This window comes from Aquarana catesbeiana, linkage group LG11, assembly GCF_042186555.1.
Source record: "Aquarana catesbeiana isolate 2022-GZ linkage group LG11, ASM4218655v1, whole genome shotgun sequence".
Lineage (NCBI taxonomy): Eukaryota > Metazoa > Chordata > Amphibia > Anura > Ranidae > Aquarana > Aquarana catesbeiana.
The window spans coordinates 259,660,154-259,679,455 of NC_133334.1; the positions used below are offsets into that span (position 1 = coordinate 259,660,154).

Here is a 19,302-nt window from a genome sequence, read left to right on the forward strand (position 1 = left end):
GACAGATGATATGGGGGGGGAGGTGACAGATGATATGGGGGGGGGAGGTGACAGATGATATGGGGGGGAAGGGAGGTGACAGATGATATGGGGGGGAAGGGACGGTGACAGATGATATGGGGGGGAGGGGAGGTGACAGATGATATGGGGGGAGGGGAGGTGACAGATGATATGGGGGGGAGGGAAGCCTCCATCCGGTAATAATGGACGGGTCTCTGACCTGCTCTCTCTCCCGGTGTAGTACAATGATGGGTCCTCTCAGTAGCGCCCCTCCCCCCGGGTGTCCCGCTCTCTCTCTGTCACTCACCTCGGGTCTCTCAGGCTCTCCCGGCAGCCTTTGCCTCACTCAGCGTACAGCGAGCCGCTGACCGTCGCAATTCCATCTCAAACCAGCCACGGTAATCACGTGACGAGCCAGTTTCCCTGGTCCGCCATATTGACTGAGGGCAACCCGAGTTTAGGAGCAGCCAAACGCCTCCCATTGCCAGGCTGCCGATGTATGGCATACATACGTCCCCATATGTGTACATAATACATGTATATCTCACCTTCTCCGCTCACGTCTCCCTCAAGGGCGGCCCCAGGTGCTTTGAGGAGGAGAGGGGCGGGACCTTTAGGCTGAGGGGGCGGAGCCTCCTTGTGTGGCAAAAAGGCCGTATTTAGCTCAGCTCCTCCAGCCGCATCCCAGCGTGCACTGCGCGGGCTGGAAGTGGGCGGGACATCCTGTCTATCCAGCCTCGGGCTCTCTGGTTCCGGTGTCCTCTCTCTGCTCTTGTCGGGCGGCTGCTGGAGAGGTGAGTGGGGCGGGATGGGACTGAGCGGGTGAGGGGACCCCCTGTAACTGGAATAGGGGGGCTCTGTGCGCCCTGTATGCCCGGAAAGGCCTCCCCCCAACCCCCAGAGTGTTTCTCCCTGTTTATCTCTCTGACATATAACATAGTGCTGTACACAGAACACTGTTGTCACATCATTCCCTCCCTGCACCAAAGGAGCTTACACTCTAATCCCCCCCCCCCCCCACATACACACACACACACACACTAATATTATTATACATTTATATAGCTCTGATATATACTGCCAGCGCTGTACAGAGAACACTGAGCCAGTCACATCAGTCTCTGCACCAGAGGAGCTTACACTCTAATGTCTTTTTCCTGCTCTTGTTCCAGGCAATCCCCCCCCCCCTTTTTTATATATATATATATATAGTGAAGAGGGATTCAGGTTTATATTTCTCTGTGTCCCCATTAGGGAGATTCACCTTCTTCTATATTTGTCCTGGAGACCGTTATCACAGAGACAGTGAAAGGAAGTCCCACATTTTTGGTTTGTCACCTGAACAGGAACAGAAGGGGAAACCTAATGGGGACACTAGTTCTGGTGACAACCAGGGATCCCCTCGCTGTGGAGGGATTTCCTCTCACTTCCTGTTGTGTTTATGGGCCAGGACGTGGAGGGACACAGAGGACAAAAAAAAAAAAAAAGCCCCACCAGGGGTCATGACCTCCTCTTACTCTATCCAATCAGTATTCCCCTTGCAGTACCTGTTTTGTGCCTGGAGGTGTGGGGGGGGGGGAGACTTGCTCCCTCTAGTGGTGTGACGGGTCCGTGAAGCCTTTCCTGTAAGGCGGGGCTCTTGACAGATTGGTTTAGAAATGAGCCAGTTTTTTTAAACCGGTGCCCAGAGCTGCATGTCTGGGGGTCGGGCAATAAGAATTGCTCACCCCTGGTGCCTGGGGAAAAAGACAGATATATATATATATATATTAAAAAAAAAAAAAAAAAGTAATTTTTCACCTTTACTGATGTGCGCTGATGAGGCACCACTGATGGGCTGTCCCCTCAGCGGCACTAAGGAAATGACGTCTGATCAATCCCCGCCACCTCAAACCCCCCCCCCCCCCCCCCAGCTGTCAAACTGGGAAGATTGTGGGTGAGAGCAAGCCACGTTCGTCGCAGCAATGCCCACCAGCTGAGGGCGTCTATTTACACAAAGGGGCGTGTATTCAGCTTCAGCGGGCTGCAAAGCTGCAACCTCCATTATCGGCCAACCCACCTGTGGGGGGGGGGGGGGGGCGGCGCAACACATTGGAGGAATCCAGACAGCTGCCGTGGTGTAGCCCAGGCGCGAGGACGCAATTTCCAGTCGCCATTGGTTCCTGGGATTTGTGGAGCTCCTGGCTGCAGTCGCCCGCCTGCCTCCTCCACGTACATTGCAGGGATAAGAGCCCTTTGTTGTATGTCGTGACACTGAAGGACTGCCCAGAGCACCAGAGGGAAAGGGTGAGGGGGGGGATATTACTGGAGGTAAAGGTATGGAGGCAGATGGGAGGAAAATGCTAATTTAAGTCGCCCCCCCCCACCCCCCACTACTACTAAATAAGTTTAGCTCCCCACATATATGCACATAAACATACACATGGGACCCCCCCCAACACATAAAAACATTGTTTGCTCTAGTTATGGCTGTGCCCACTGGCATGATGTTTAGCTCTAAAATGATGACCTGTGAAGGCCTGTAAAGTGTCACCAATGGTGTTGAACTATAAATGTATTTATTTTTTATTCCCCCCCCCCCCCCCATCTGAATATGACTGTATGCCGTTTCTGGATCGGTAACCCCTGATGTGCACCTTGGGGACCATTCCCAGACCGGCCTGTTATGTTGCTTAAGGCGCTCAGCTTGGTACGTAGTGCAATGTGTGAAGTTAGTTGTACGGTGCTATATAGGTCCTATAGGTATATGGTCCTTTCTATGGCCCCCAGACTCTTGTTGAATAAACACTACCCCCCCCCCCCCCCCAGTCCCCGCTGTACTTACCTCTGTGGGTGATGAGCTGCCAGTACAGAAATGTAACATTCCCACTCTTCTCCCTGCATGGCTTCTGAGATGGAGCAGAGTGATTCTGATTGGTCGGCGCCAGAACAGAGAATCGCTCTGATCTGTTCCTGGAAGCCCTACAGCAAGAAGAGCGAGATATTATTCAATCTCTGGACTGCTGCCTGGGCACTTGCAGCTCATTACCCACAGAGGTAAGTACAGCGGGGAAGGCGGAGGATGTCAGTTCACCTCTTTGATTCTTTCTGAAAAGGTGAATCAACACTTAAGGACTGAAAAGTAATGTATTTTGGCTTCCACTGGAATAAAAAAAAAAAAAAAAAAGCACCTCGACACAATGTTGATCAGCTCAAGGGCATTTAATGTGCATCAACATGAGCTTAACGCAAAACTATCTGAGCACCACAACTTAAAACACTTTTTAATTCATTTTTAATATTCAAAGCAAACTCCCCCCGTCCATCTATGTCTCCATGCTTTATTTTGTTGAGAAAAAAAACGCAGTCCTTGAATTTCTAGTCATGTTGAGTAAGGGCAGTAGCAGCAGTAAGTCATGTAGCATTTACTTCCTGGAATCCATCTGCCCTTAGATGGCAGGCAGGAGGGTGTTTTTAGCTGAGCCAACACCCCCTGGGATTTAAAAAGCGCTCTTCTCACTGCAGAGGCGGTGGAGGAGGAGATTTTTTTTTTTTTCTCCCCCCCCCATATTAATTTAGGTATTAATCACTTGCCGCCCGTAGGATGTCGTCTGTTGGCGGTGGTTATACGGAGATGATGCACCTGCAGGCATCATCCCGGTATGAAAATTTTCAGCCAGTGATTCCCTTTTTAGCAGAAGTGATTATAGTGGCTGAACAGCCATTTGATCACTTCTGTGGCTAAAGAAAGGAAGTCGCCACCCCCCCACCCCCCACCCCCCCCCCCAATCATCACTGCCTTTTCCGGGCTCTGCCGTCCGATGCGACCTTCGGCAGTGGCTGAACAGAGAGGGAGGAACTGATGTTGTTTCTCCCTCTGTGACCCTGGAAACAGGAAGTGATGAGTGTGTCGTCATTTCCGGTTCTGCTTCTGTTTACATGGCCGTTAGCAGCCAATCAGACCAATCTGTGTCTGATAGGCTGCATTGGAGGCCAGAGGAGAGATTTGGAGTTTAATAGACCCCAGATCTCTCCATAAAGAGGACCTGTCGCAAGGGGAGGGGATGTTCATCCCTTTTGATAGCAACAAAGTTAATACAAAAAATAATTAAAGACCTTGTTAAAAAAAAAAAAAAAAGTATTCTATAAAATTAATAATAAAAAAAATGAAAGCATCCCCATCCCTCTGTGCTTGTGCAAATGTAAACGCGTACGTTACTCCCGCACACTTATGTAAATGGTGACCATGCCATGTGAGGTATTGTTGCGAACGTCATAGTGAGGGCGATGATTCTAGTGCCGAACCTCCTGTGTATCTCTAAATGGGTAACCCGTAAAAGCGTTTAAAGCGTCGCCTATGGAGAAGTTTAAGTACAGTAGTTTGCTGCCGTTTCACAGGTGGACGCAATTTTTTTAAAGCATGACCTGTTGGGTATCTATTTACTTGGTGTAACATCGTCTTCTACATTTCATTTAAAAAAAATGGGTATTCTAATGTGTTTGTGTGCAATAAAATTCAATAAAGTTTTTATTTTTTTCCCAAAAAATTGCGTTTGAAAAACTTCTGCGCAAATACCTTGTGACGTTTTTATTCTACAGGGTCCTGCTAAAAAAAAATAAATCTATATATGTTTAGGGGATTCAAAGTAATTTTCTAGCAAGAAAATGTTGGGAGGCTAGAAGAGTCAGAAATGGCCTGGATGTGAAGTGGTAAAAATAGTTCATGTTGATTGAGAGTGTTCCACTTTAATGCAACTGATAGTTTAATATTTAGCAGTTTTGCAGTTTTGTACTAGAACAGTGTTCAGTTACAGATGTCTCTTTTGTAGCCCTTGAGTGCCTGTTGTAGAGGCCATTGTGACCTTCAGGAAGAGGTTTCAAAAGTTCGAGCGAACAGGAAAAATCGGCTTGGCTTCTTATTTACAAAGCTTTTAGGTTTGAGCTGTTCAGCTGAAAGCCACATCCTGTCAAGATTTTGTTTATCTAAAACCCAGGAAGAAAGTGTATTTTGCAGCTTATTGGTCCTTTAGATGTAGCTGCATTCGTTTTTTTTCTTTTATCAGACTTCTTTTTTTTTTTTTTTTTTTTCCTTCCAGATTTTCACCCAGTGATCTTGCCAGTAGTAGCACTTTTCCTGCCATAGAGTGAAAACATTCTTATCCTACTGTATAGAAAAGCAAGGTTATCGCCTTAAGACGGCTACCAATAGTTATTCTCATTCACTTGGATTTGTTCTGTAATGTTGAAGACGTTTTGTAACTTATCCAAGCCGCTTCTTCAGTTTGGATGACTGTTGGGGAACATACCCCAACGTTTTATATCCACACAGACCCCTTAAAGCCTAGTTCCATGTTTAATGTCCCTTTTTTAAATAGTTTGTGTGGCCAAGCTGGACCAAAAATACAATTTCTTGCACTGATAGATGTGCTTGCTGAATGTGCTGTATTAAAGTGTTTGTTAACCCCCCCCCCCAAAAAAAAATATCTTGATCCTGTTTCTTTAAAGCACATGTTATACAGCAGAGTGCTTGTGCTGTGTAATTTGGCCCCCCTGTAACACCTGGTTGATCCTGCCAGTTTCTGCCCTTCCCTATGTAAACTGACCACGGTGTATCATGACACTGTGGTCAGTTTACGTGCCTCCATTGTCCTATGTTTGTATTACAGAGGGAGATCATGTGACCGCCCGGCAGATGTCAGAGGGAGATCTTGGTCCCTTCCTCTGTAATACAAACATCGGAGAAAGACCGTGCCAGGCGGTCACGTGACCACTGATCGGGGATAAGATAAACGGTATTTAGAAGAATTTTAGACAATGGAATATAGTGTATATACAACATGTAATCCTATCAGAGGGCTTGCAGTGGCTGTGTGCACTGCCCTAACAAACCCTTTAACTGTATGTACCTCCGCTACATACAGTATACATTGCTGTGCTCCAGCAGTGGGATGGGGAATTCCTGTCTCGTTCCTGAACCAGTCGGGCTATACGCTGCTTAGCCCTTCAGAGAAAGCTTTGTACTCTATGAATGAATTCAAAGCTTCCTCTGATAGGCAGAGTTTGTGATGTCACCTCCGCCATCTATGTACACTTGAAGTATTTCCCTACAATGAGATGTTTTGTGTGGTTTGTCTGTAATTTTCTCTTATCGTCTCTTTTGACAGATTGCACAATGTTGTCTTCTCAAGTTCTGCGTTTTGTCGGCAAAAGAGCCCTGTCTACCTCTGTGTGTCTGCAGGGACATGGTGAGTACCGGTCTACCCAGCTGGACTACAAAACTCTGTACTCCATGTTTGTGTAACTGGCTTTCTTTCACATGTTGATATTGTAATAATACGTATTGAAGACTGTGTGCGTTCTGTCCACCTTCAGCTCTGTGTGGCATCTTGTTCCAAGTGCCGGTTGCCATAACAGTGTATGTGGCATTACAAGGGAGGCTCTGCATCAAATACAGGGGTGGTGCTGTATGGTAAGTGTGCAGGGGTATCTGTGGCACATCAGCGATCGGATAATTTACCGGGAGTGGTGACGCTTCACAAACACAGCAGGTTTATAACCTTTCCTTATTCAATCTCCTACAAATAATAGATTTTTTTTTTTCTCTGCGTAGGCTATTCATGGGTTCCATTCATATAAAAACAAAAAAAAATGATCTAGTCTGCTTAGTTAAATCCAATCCAAAGCACTTGTGTTACATGGTTCCATTAACCTGTATAAATCTTACTATAGCTAGTGCTATGGTCGCCAAGTGTTACTAAACCCAGGAGCCTGCATTCACTATATCTGGTCTCCCACAGTACACAGAACATGGAAATGCAATTATTTTAGTAAATATAAACTGCTAAATACCTTTTCTCTTCAGCCGTATATAGCAGTCTTGTGACTTCTATGAGTGTCTTGTTAAAGCTTGTAGGAGTTTTTATTTTCCTCTGACTGTCCTGTGAGGCTGACCCTCTGTCTGGACAGTGCCAATTGGCCCTGTGCCAACCACATGCTTCCTCCCCAAGAAGAAAAAAAAACTCTTATAATACACACTTGGAGTGCCCCCAAGGCTCTGTACTGTCAGAAGATGGATTGGGGACAGTGGAAGAAGGGGAGAAAGATGGGAATAAAACAGCCTTTTTACACAATGCGGAGGATTAACTCCTTAGGCTCCACAGGAAATATAACAAGCATGCTTTTCTGAATATACAGACTGATTTTACGGTTGTGGGCTTAGTAACACTTTGAGATAGTTGCCGCAGTCTGGTAATAGTCATCCATGTAATGCATATGAGAAGCTATGCTTCTCCTATAGATCACAGGAGTCTGGTTCGTTCGGCACGCCTGTGACCCATATTCAACTGACAGCGGGCTAAAACTTGTCGGTTGACGCCAGTCCAGGCTCAGGAAAGATTCAACTTTAAAGTCAGGATCCACCCATATGCCTGGATCAGCAGCTGGCTCAGCCTGTCAGCCAGCCACCCCCTCCCCCCTGCACAGCCCAGCGCCCCGGTGAGCGCTGGAAGCACAGAGATGAGAGCTGGTGACTGACAGTCATCGGCTGTCTGCAGGCTGAAGACTGAGAGCTGAGCAATCAGTGTTGGATCGCTCAGTTATGGGTCTTAGAGTGGAGAACAGCTGCAGCTGGGATTGGTGCTGCAACAATCTAGGCGAGTATAATATAAAAAAAAAATAAAAATTTATCCATACTTCTGTGTCTTTATGGCGGTGCAGGTTTCTGTGCTAAGTGCTACCAGCACAGAGTCCGAACTGTCAAAGCCCTCAGTCTGTGTGAACAATTGCGGACTGGCCTCCGCTCATATGACCACTGACAGCCATGCATTGGCTGGTGAACGGGTCGGGGGATAGGATATTCAGAGTCTCCCCTCAGCCCCCCCTTTACAGCACAGTCCCCTATTTCTTTCAGTGTCCTCAGTTCCCTTGTGATAGCCCTACACAGACAGCGGTTGCTCCTCACCACCGGCTCTGTGGCCCAATCGGCAACAGGCCTGGGGGGTGGGAGCCCCCTGAGTTAAGGGAAGTCAGGGTGGGAAGTGGCCGATAGGGTCACACACACTGAGCGAATTCTAACCAGTTCTTAAGGAGGCGGACAACACTGGGTCATGATGACTTCAAGCTGCAGCAAATTGGAGGCCCCATCCTTTCCTGTCTAAAGGACATCCAGCATCATCTAGCTCTTTATAATCAGGTATGTAATAAAAACAAGTTTTATTTAAAAATGAGTATGTTAATGAGGGGAGGAAGGGAAGGCAAAAAATAAGATTAAACTTTAGCTTTAATACAAAATGAAAGGGCAAACAGCAGGCATTTTCTTAATAAACACCCCAGTAATGATTGTTTTTAAGGAAAATACTTTCTTGGTAAACTTGAATTCAACTCTGAGGTTTTGCAGTGATCAGATCTGTAATAAGATTGCTGTGTGTGTGAACCTTTTTTTAAATAAGCAAAACGAACCAAATATGCTGCAAAATGGAAAACACTTTGGGGTTGAAGTGCAAAACCTGGTGCAGCTCTGCAAAAAAAACAAAATCTACTTCCTTTTTTTTTTTTTTTTTTTTTTGGCAAAGCTTAATTGAACAAGCTGAAGTTAGAAGCTGATTGGCTACTATGCAGAGCTGAACCAGAATTTGCACTCCTCTAGTTTTAGTAAATCAACCCCTTTGTGAGGATTTTCAAGCTAAATGCTTTTCATATGTGATAACTTAAGTTTAAAGAGGACTTTTTATACCTTTGCCGTGTTTATATGTGGCTAAAGGACTTCCTGCATTTGGTAAATGTAGCTGTGTAGTGCCTCCCCTCCTGACCACTTTATATTCGTCTCTCTGGTGTTCCAACACTGTTCTTGCTGTGCTGCCACTCTGAATACCAGGTGCTGCTGTTTCTGAAAGGGCATGTGATCTCCTCCAATGATGCAGTGCTCATCCCTCGGGGCCCAATCGCTAAGTTCAGCACTGTCACATAGTGGAGCAGACATTGCCCCCTCGTAGCTTTGACACCTGGTATTTTGGTGACCCCTGCAATGAAGGAATAAGCATTGGAGAGACAGCTATTGTAGTATTCAGGGTGGCTTTATACAGGCCTTAAAGCTGATGTTTCACCCCAAATTGGACAAATATTCTGTCACTCTAAGGGCTCATGTAAACTGGGCATTTGCTCATCCCCTCCGAACACCTTTCTTTTGGCAGGAGAAAAGCGGCTTTAAAAATGTGCCTAAAGATTTGTTTTTAGGTGCGTCAAACATTTAAGTGTCAATAGAGTCCATTGGGCAGAATATTTATGAAAAGCACTCCATGAGTGAAGGAGGCAGACCTTTTACTTATCAGCCTGCCCTCCATTCCTAAAGCACATTTTATTGTAGGAAGCTATAGTACAGCTTTTATGAATGGAGGAGGGGGGAGAAAAGAGTGGGCATAGTTGGCACTCAGGATGAGCGCTTATGACAGGACAAGCGGCTGTATTCACCTCCCCTGCAGTGCCCAAAAATGACTGGTGTAGGGGCAGAGGATGGAAAATTCCAACTAGTACAGCAGCCACCAGCACAAGGGACACTTCTCATTAAATGCAAGTACTGTTCCTTGTGTTGAATTAGAGGGGAAAAAACAAACAAACTATAACTTGGGCTTTAATGACTTTTGCATAACTTTTCAGGAAGGGGCAGGGCTTTTTTTCAGGGGGAACTTGGAGGAACTCAGTTCCACCACCTCTGGCTCAGACCCTTTGGTGCCTGCTCACCACAATTACTTGTAAACACAGAAGTCTGGTTTCTGTGTTTACAAGTGATAGCTCTGCACTCTGTATGTAATGCAATCCTGATATTTGATGCCCCTTTAAGACCCTTCTACTGTTTGTGAAATATGACCACACCCACTATTTGATGTGATTTGAAGGGTGTGTGTGGGGGGGAGGGGTTTTGGGGGGTCGTGGTTGAGTTCCAGCACCTATCGTTTGAGAAAAAAAGCCCTGGAAGGGGTATCTCTCTATCTCTCTGAAACAGCTGCAACTATTCAATAGTGATCTCACACTAATAGTATACGTAAATAAATGACACAATAGTGTGCTAATCCAATAAAAAATATTAAATATAATTTAAAAAGTGCTAATACTTGCACAATAATTTTAATAATACCTATGCAGTGTTATAAGAATATTTTGCAAACCGTGCAAAAACAAATATTAATAACAGTCTAAAAGTCCAGACCAGGGGTAGGCAACCTACGGCCCTCCAGCTGTTGCAGAACTACAAGTACCATCATGCCCCTGGGAGTAATTGTAACTGCCAGCCTTGCAAAGCCTCATGGGAAATGTAGTTCCACAACAGCTGGCGGGCCCCGGGTTGCTACCCCTGGTCCAGTCTATAGAAGTGCAATCGCTTCTGTGATCATTTTTCACCCCCAAATCCGTGCCACACATCGATATAGTAATGTGCGATTCAGAAGGCTGCCTCCGCCACCTCTGAGTGCAATGCCTGCTCACCTCAGCTAAAGACCCCCCCAGGGTCAAAACATGCCTTGGATAATCCCCAATGGAAAAACATCAGCTGTGTCTTTGATCCTCTATGTTCTTCTTTGTACACCCTGGGAACCACTACTTTGTATGTTTACTCAAAGCAAATGAGAGAAATTCATGGTTCAAAATTGCTGATACAAATATGTTTTTATTAAACATATAAAGAATGCCCACTCACAAATGGCACATCTTGTAAAATCGCTTTTGAAACAAACCTTTTGGAGAGCTTGCCTCCTCATTGTGCTTCAGAGTATACGAGCCACAGGAAGTGACCTCTCAGGCTCCTCCCCTCCCTATTCCGCTGTGCCTGTAAAATCACAAATCCTGGAATCCCGTCTGTTACAGCAAGATATAGTGTGCAGAGTCTGTCCTCCCCCTTTTTTTTAATTTTTTTTTTTTTTGTTAAATTATGCGGCGAAATACCACTGTGCGCTCACGTGAACTTCTGCCGCTCTCCTGCTGGCTGACATCAGAGGGGAGTCTCGGCCCCTCCCACTGTAGTTTTCAGATCGGGGAAGGAGAGCGACGCAAGGTCACGTGACCACATAGCAGCGCTGTAAAATAAGGTATTTTGGTGCATCATTTAAAAAAAAAAAAAAGATACGGCACAGTATATCTTTCTGTAACAGAGGGGATTCCAGGATTTGTGATTCGTGACTTTACAACCGCTTTTAATGACCGGGGGAGAGGGTCACAGCCAAGATTCAGGAGCTAAACTAATGTACCATTTTCATCACAGATGGCAGCCAAATCTTTCACATTGCTAACCTAATGATATTGGTGGGTGATTTGAAACTCTGTATAACTGGTCCTCTTTAACCTGGCTTAATATGATTTATAGGATTAAAACTTATTTTTGAACTAGATACATTTTAAATATTCTTATTTCACGAGAATCATCCGGTCTATGCTAGAGCTGTAGCTCCTCCATTCAGAGTCTGTACACACTTGTGTGGTCACCATCCAGCATTGCTGCCATAAGTGAACATGAGGATATTGGCACTCGAATGGGCACTATTGTGCAATTTCAAACTTGGGTGGCGCCGTAGAAAATATGAGAATGTCAACAGGTGTGGCATGAAGAGAGCTAAACCATAAATTAGTTAAAGTAAACTTTTTATTCGTCTATCAAATAATTGAAAAGAACACAAACTTTTGAGGGCAGGTCCATTCCGCATACCGAGTCACTTCATAAAAATCAGTTTGTTAATTGTGCTATTTAAAGAGGAATTAAACCATAGATTGAACAGACTCTTCCCCCCTCCCCCCCCCCCCCCCAATAGTTTATGCCACCGTCTTTAAAGGGATCTTAAACATTCTTCTTTTATTATAATAAAAAAAAAAAAAAGTTATACTTGCCTGCTCTGTGTAGTGGTTTTGCACAGAGCATCCCTGATTCTCTCCCCCCCCCCCCCCCCCCTCCCCTCTTCTCGGGTCCCCAGCTGGTGCTCCAGGCTCCTCCTCCTTCGGCATGTGCCCCCATAGGAAGCCGCTTCCCATAGGGGCACTTTCTTGCGGGCTCACTCTTGAGCTGCCTTGTATGTGTCCATTCACAGACCGGGCGACTTGCCCCCCCCCCACTCCTTGGCACAGCATTTGATTGACAGCAGGGGAAGCCAATGGCTTCTGCTATCAGTCTGCCCAGAAAGCGGGACCGAGCTGGGAGAGCCTCGGCGCTAATGATCAGCACTGGATCGTGAATGGGCTCTGGTAAGTATGAGGGGGGGGCAAGGAGGGATTCATTCTGTTACACAGCAGTTTTTAATTTTTTTCGGTAATCCATAGAATGCATTTGGTCTAAACCCTAAAGGTTTTTTTACCTTGCTTTTAAACTCCAGTGCACGCTCGCCAGGATTTTCACGTATGCACAAATGCTGACACCTTCTGGCAGGTTGCCAGTATACCATCAATCTGCGTTTGTGTGCACATGCAGAAATAATTGTGCATGCATGTGAACGCCACACAGTTGTGGCTTAGTAACACACTGCCTCCTGGGTTAGTTGTGATGTAACTCTGCCAGGAAGAAAGGGAGCACAACCTATGGAGGGGGATGAATAAAATAAAAAGTTGGGGTGAGCTTAGTTCAGCTTTAAAGTGGTCCTTTAGCCCCCTTTTGGTTTGTTTCCTTCAGGTCCTGGCAGAGCCCTTTGGCACATATGCACAGGAGATGTCGTCATGTTTGTGCATGCACAGGAAAATGTTCTGGTTCTTTTATAACAGCCATCTTTGCACATGATGTGCTACAGCGCTCAGCCGGGACCTGATGCCCCTCAGGACCTCTGTGCACGTGCAAAATCTGGGAGGGATTTTGTCATTTTGATTTTGTCCAGAATGGCAGTAGGGGCAAGACCACTGCCAAAATTAATTAAAAAAAAAAAAAAAGTACCCTCCCCTTAGGGAAAAGGGCGGTGGGAAGGTTGTTCAGAGCCCCAAGGTATGTCCGTTTTTTGTTTTTGTCTTTTATTTTTATGAATGCTTTAGTTTTCCTCTGGACTCATTTGTGATCTGGTGCTCTTCATTCTTTTTCTCATTCTGGGTACCCTAGTTGGGGTGACCCTATCTGACAAGAGTCGCCTCCTGCAGTATCGCACCATTGATCGGTATTCAAAGCGTCTCTTCAATAGAAAATTTGCGATCTGTTGGTGTAATCTTTGTACATGGAATTTTTTTCCTATAGGCTGGGAGTCCTGAATGGAGAGCTGAGTCATTGCAGGTGGATGGGCTTGCACACTCGTGTGTAGGGGCCTTCTAAAATTAATTGCAGTTCTTATTTGATTTTATTTTTATATTTGTTTTTGTGATTATTTATTTATTTTTTCTTAAATTGTATCCAAACCCAAGAACTAAATTGTAATAAATTGTAATATTGCAGCTTACCAGTCCTTTGGTATTTCTAGGAGGATCAGCAGGAAATCCTTCTATGTAATGGACTGAACATCAATGTTGTTGGCTTTTCCAGCTTCTTCTGTAAACTACAAACACCTCTCTATGTAGGGAGAAATGAAAATATATTACCGTTTTACATAGCATGCCATTGTCCATAGAGCAACTGCAGATAGGATGGCGCTCATACATGCACCCCGTAGAAGGCTGAATCCCACACTTTGGCATTTTCATAAAACTTTATTGTTCTTGGATATGCACACTGGAAGCCCTATTAGAGACCTACACCCCCCCCCCCCCCCCCCCCTCGGTGTTTTTCACAGTATAAGGTGGTTGTAAACAGTCATTACAACAAAGTCCATCTTTAGAATGAGACACATCTGATAAGCAGGCTTCCAGTGTGCATACCGGGAAGAAAGAAATTGAAAATGCATGCTGACATCAGTGTGCAATTGTGCGACCTCCTGCCTATGTAACTGAGATGAGGCTTTGTTTTGTAGCCCTGCATAGGTGCTCAACCAGCAGCCCTCCAGCTGTTGACTCCCAAGGGCACAGGCATAATGGGACTTGTAGTTTTGCAATAGCTGAAGGGCCGCAGGTTGAGCACCCCATGTCCTAATGCATTTCCTGTAGATACAGCACATAAGAGAAAGTTGTTGCCTTGGGGTGAGAAATATGCTACTGGCAGCATCACAGGTGAAAATTAAACTAATGCAGTCACCACATCTAAGGACTGATAGGTTGTAATCTATTACATCTGTGTTCTTGGATTTGGATACACTTTAGTTCACACTTGTAATTTTGTACCTAGTGTTTAATTTTAAACCTGTCCTGTCTTTCTTTGAAGGGAGCGTGGCGTCCCAGCATACACCCCTCCCCGCATACCAGGACCACAGAGCCTTGCCCCTCCCAGAGGTCAACTATGTAGCTGACCTGACCCCCGAGCAAAATCTCTTGAAAGAAAAGGAGAGGGAGCTTGGAAGTCTCCTGAGTGCCAGCGAGAAAGTAGAACGTAAGTCCCGTGTCCGTATCTGTGGAAGGAACGCTCAGCTGCACCCCACGTTTACATGATTTAGCCTGCTGAACGCCAGCTGGGTTATGGCAAGTCAATGGTCTAGTACTACAGACTTTCTGATTTCTACAATGACTGGTTTTGAAGTTTTCTATTTATCTTTTCCATAGGCAATTTTATTTTTCGTCCATTAAGGGACACCGGAAGTCATATCATGTTCTGCCACCTACAAGAGGTTGGCCACTAGCAAACAACATCTCCAGGCCCTAAGACTATTCCCAGTAGGGCTGCAACTAACGATTATTTTCATAATCGATTAGTTGGCCGATTATTGTTTCGATTAATCGGTTAATAACCTTAGGAAAAAGTGTGGTGTATAATTTAGTTAATATGTAAAGTTTTTTTAAAAAAGGCAATTTATTCTTAAAAATCTTTATGCAGTGGTAAATATAAATAACCAACTATACGGTTAGGGAGCAAAATATCTAATCCACTCTGAGAATAACAGACAGAAGAGATATACTGTATATACTATTAGAGGAGATATACTGACTATATTGATCTTGTGTGGCCAGCATAAGGCTTGGTACACACCTATGCAGTTTGCTTTTGATCCGTTCCTGCAGTGCTTTTTGCTGTGCGTTTTGATTTTTGCACATGTGATTTTGCGGCGATTTGCGTTTTTTGCAATTTTTTTGCCCAATTTGTTGTTGGGCAGATTAAAAAACACAAATTGCTGCAAAAACGCATTACATGCTTTTCTGCAGCTTCTCTATTGAAGTATATTGAACCGTTTTGCGTTAAAAGTCCCTGACCCTTTCCAAATACGCAGCGGCTGAAAAAGCGTAGATGTGAACTTGTCCCGTAGGAAACCATGTCAATGAACTGTAGTGCGTTTCTGCAAAAAGCACCACAAAACACACAGATGTGAACCAGGTCTAAGACGTTTAGTAACATAATGGGGTTAAAAAAAACTAAAATTATAGTACAAAAAAAAGCAGATAATCACAACTGTAAGGGGTTCATTTTTTTTTTTTACTGTAGAACTGTGAAAGTAATATTTACAGTAACAATTATTTGCTCTTTTTGTACTATAAAGGACTCATTTTAGTTTTTTTTTTAACCCCATTATGTTACTGGCCGATTAATCGATTGTGAAAATAGTAATCGATTAATTTCATAATCGATTAGTTGGCGATTAATCGATTAGTTGTTTCAGCCCTAATTCCCAGCATGTCTATGTAGCAATAATTGAGTCCTAAGGGCTACATTTACACCGGTGATTAGGGCTGGTGTGAATAGTAGTGGCAGGAATTGTGATTCCTTTTGCGGCTTTGAGTGGTTAAGTGCAACCGCTGGCCTCGTTGACTACAATAACAGGTCGCCGCAGGTAGTTACTGGCTGTGCAGAGAGCCGCACATAGCTGCAGCCACCGGTGACCTGTCATTGTGAACTGGGTCAGAGCCCACACCTAGCTGCAGCAAACATCTGATTCCTGGCGCTACTTTTTGCACCAGCCCTAATCTCCGATGTGAATGTAGCCTTGTCTTATAGCTGACCAGTTATTGCCTTTTTTTTCTGTCTCTTGGGGACATCGGGAGTGATATCTCTCTAATATTGAGTGGGGGGGGGGGGGGGGGGGAGAGTGAGTATTTGATCCCCTGCTGATTTTGTATGTTTGCCCACTGACAAATGATCAGTCTATAATATTAATGGTAGGTTTATTTTATCAGTAAGTAAATAAACTTTTGCGCTATTCCATCCTGTATGATTAAATAAACAATGTGATATAAATGAACTCCATTCTTACAATAAAGTCCAGTGATGATTATATATCAATCCTAAAATAATTCCCAGTTCAATAATATTATGATCCAATAGTGACTGTGATCAGTGTGCAGCCCTTCAATGAACAGATCCAATAACTTTCTTAATAAAACTTCAGATAGTCTATGTGCCGCCACCAACATCTCGGTGCTCACATCTCGCCTCGTATCCACAGAATATATGCCTTGAGTATTAAGGACAAGCTATTCCCTCCTGCTGGAAAACTCCTCCGCAGATCCTCTCTAAGGATCCAGGACCATGTGTGGGGCTAAGGTAAACAGTCAAGCCCCTAATAGTGCATGAACGTTACCAAACGAATTCATTTATAAGTATAAAATATGATTACATCTAAGCACAATTAAAAGCACTTTAGACAGCTAAAACATCTGCGTTTTCGCCTCTCGCATCACTTCTGGTCTGCTGCTTTTTATGGCCATGCCCTACGAGTTGTATGACTTCTTCAGGGAACAGTTCCCTGAAAAAGTCGCGTGACGTAACGCATAGTGCGTGGCTGTAAGACGCAGCGGACCGGAAGTGATGTGAGGCGGAAACGCCGATGTTTGAGGCGCTTTTGATTGTGCTTCGATGTAACCATATTTTATACTTTTTAAATTGGTTTGGTAATGTTGATGCACTATTGGAGGCTTGTCTGTTTTTTTTTTTTTTTTTTTGTTTTTTTTTTACCTTACCCCCACACATGATCTGCGAAGGAGATGAAATTCCCCCCTCCCCCCTCCATTTAACCGTCCAGCAGCCCCCTGCTGCTCTCTGCAGCGTGTACCAGGGCATGCTGTAACTACGGTAATGGTGCCAGTAGAAGTGGAGGCAATATGTTTTTATAGCCAGTAGGGGGGCAGTATACTGAAGTGTTGTCGCCTGCATCTCTCATAACTTTGTTTTGCTCCCTTTCAGTGTATCGCATCAAGTTTAATGACACCTATGCTGACATGAACAAGGGATCAAGCGAATGGAAGAGCGTACTGGGCGGTACTCTCTTCTTTGTTGGCTTCACAGCACTGGTTTATATGTGGCAGAGGAAATACGGTAAGCTGGAAAACCCACAATGTGCAATGAATAAATCTGTCTCTGGGGCCACCTACTGATAGATAGATATAGATAGATAGATATATGGGTCGTACAAATGACTTGTCACCTAATGGTATAGATCAGTGTTTCTCAGCTCCAGTCCTCAAGGCGCCCCAACAGGTCATGTTTTCAGGCTTACCATTATTTTGCACAGGTGATTTGATCAGTTTCACTGCCTTAGTAATTACCACAGCTGTTTCATCTGAGGGAAATCCTGAAAACACGACCTGTTGGTGCTCCTTGAGGGCTGGAGTTGAGAAACACTGGTATAGATGGCAAAGGAAGCCAGAGCTACCATGTCTGACTACCCTCTAAAGCTCATACACATGGGTCGAATGTTGGGGCAACATCGGCCGGTTCAATAAAAACTGGCCGACATTCGGCCTGTCTGTATGGCAGCCGGTCCGACAGACGACGGTAATCAGCAGCTGACCGGCTCCCAATCAGTGCTGTCAGCCACTGTAGTGTTCTGGCGGGGGTGTCAGAGCACAATAGCACGGCAGGGGAGATCACTGTACTGACATCATATTGTTAGTACAGCGGCTCCAACCTGGGCTGTGAGCTTTTTTTTTTTTTTTTTTTTTAAGTGATGAAGCTACAGGTTAAGTAGAACAACCAGGAGTTTAGAAGCAGGAGGAGAACGTTTTCTTGAGAATGATGATTTTCCTGCTTTGCAGGGACACAAATTCCACCCCTTCCGATTGCCGTTCTGTCTCTCTGATCGGTGGGTGTCAGTGGGAAATCTGGTACCCTGCACCTGCCGATCGGCTTCCAATGTGTGTAATCACAGCGGAAACACGCATGCTTGCCCCCTAACAAGTGTCAGATCATGTGTGTGTGGTATATGTATATGATCCAATGCATAGGTGCCGCCCTGTAGCAGTAAAAATGCTATAGGGTGGACCTAAAGTGGATAATAACCAGTTTATCAACTTGAATGCTGTTCTCTTTCCAATCTGCACAGTGTTCGGTGAGATTCCTCATACATTGTCTGACGAATGGATAGCCATGCAAACAAAGAGAATGCTGGACATGAGGGTCAACCCTGTGGAGGGATTCTCTGCCAAATGGGACTATGACAAGAACGAATGGAAGAAATAAGATGGACGCCTGTGGGGACTCCTTCCGACCAGAACAACCTCAATATTTCACCACAGTCCACTCGCTATGTTACCTCATTGTTTGATTTACTGGAAAGCCATTCCTCCTTTAACTATGCTACCAATAAAGTGCTGGTTTACTTGAACCCCCTGCCATGGCTGAGTCTCTGACTTCTTTTTTTTTTTGGTTTTAGACTCTCATTGATATTCATTACTTTCATTTACTAGGCTATACAAATCTTATTCTACATGATGGGAGAAACAGAAGGATGAGAACAAATTAAAGTGGATCTCCAGGAATTGCTTTCCTTTGTCCCTTTCCTAATGAAAAATTGCTACTCATCCCCTCCATTCTCCAGCACTACCCTGACTTCCTCCTTGGTCCTCTGCAGGCATAACTAAACTTTCATCCTTCCTGTTTCCTGTGAGCCCAGCCTGTATACATGCCTCCCTAGGGGGTGTTATAGTGCAGGCTGGGCAGGAGGTACTTCAGGCAGACGTTTTGGTGACGTCACTAGATTGACACAAAGACTTTAACTACCTCAGCCCTGGAAGGTTTTACCCCCTTCATGACCAGAGCAAAAGATTTTTTTATTTCCACATAAATGGTGCATACTTTGGGTCAATGGCGTCTAGTGCTCAAAATATTTGGGGGGGCGCAAACAAACTGAAATTCTGAAAAAAAAACATCAATTGCAGCCTCACTGTGCCCATCATATGCAGCCTCTGTGAATTTGCCCCCCCTTCGCAGTCTGACTGGCACACACTTACCCCATGCTGGTGACGGTGGTGAGCTGTGGGACATGCAGCAGGTGACAGTGGCATGCTCCTGTGTCATCCATGGCTCTCTGTCATCCCAGTCTTCTGTTCTGTTACGCGTCCAATCAGGATGCCTGTGCCTTCAGC

The 19,302-nt window shown here is 44.9% G+C and overlaps 1 protein-coding gene across 1 annotated transcript; it reads left to right on the forward strand.

The window, feature by feature from the left end:
* Positions 1–773: 773 nt before the first annotated feature.
* COX4I1 (cytochrome c oxidase subunit 4I1) lies at positions 774–18,547 on the forward strand (the record flags this gene model as incomplete). The annotated part of the gene is given in 5 exon segments (XM_073605739.1): positions 774–794; positions 6,144–6,224; positions 14,219–14,383; positions 17,123–17,254; positions 18,261–18,547. Coding segments are annotated over 5 exon segments (536 nt in total), but the record flags the coding sequence as incomplete, so codon positions are not given.
* Between the last annotated feature and the right edge of the window lie 755 nt (positions 18,548–19,302).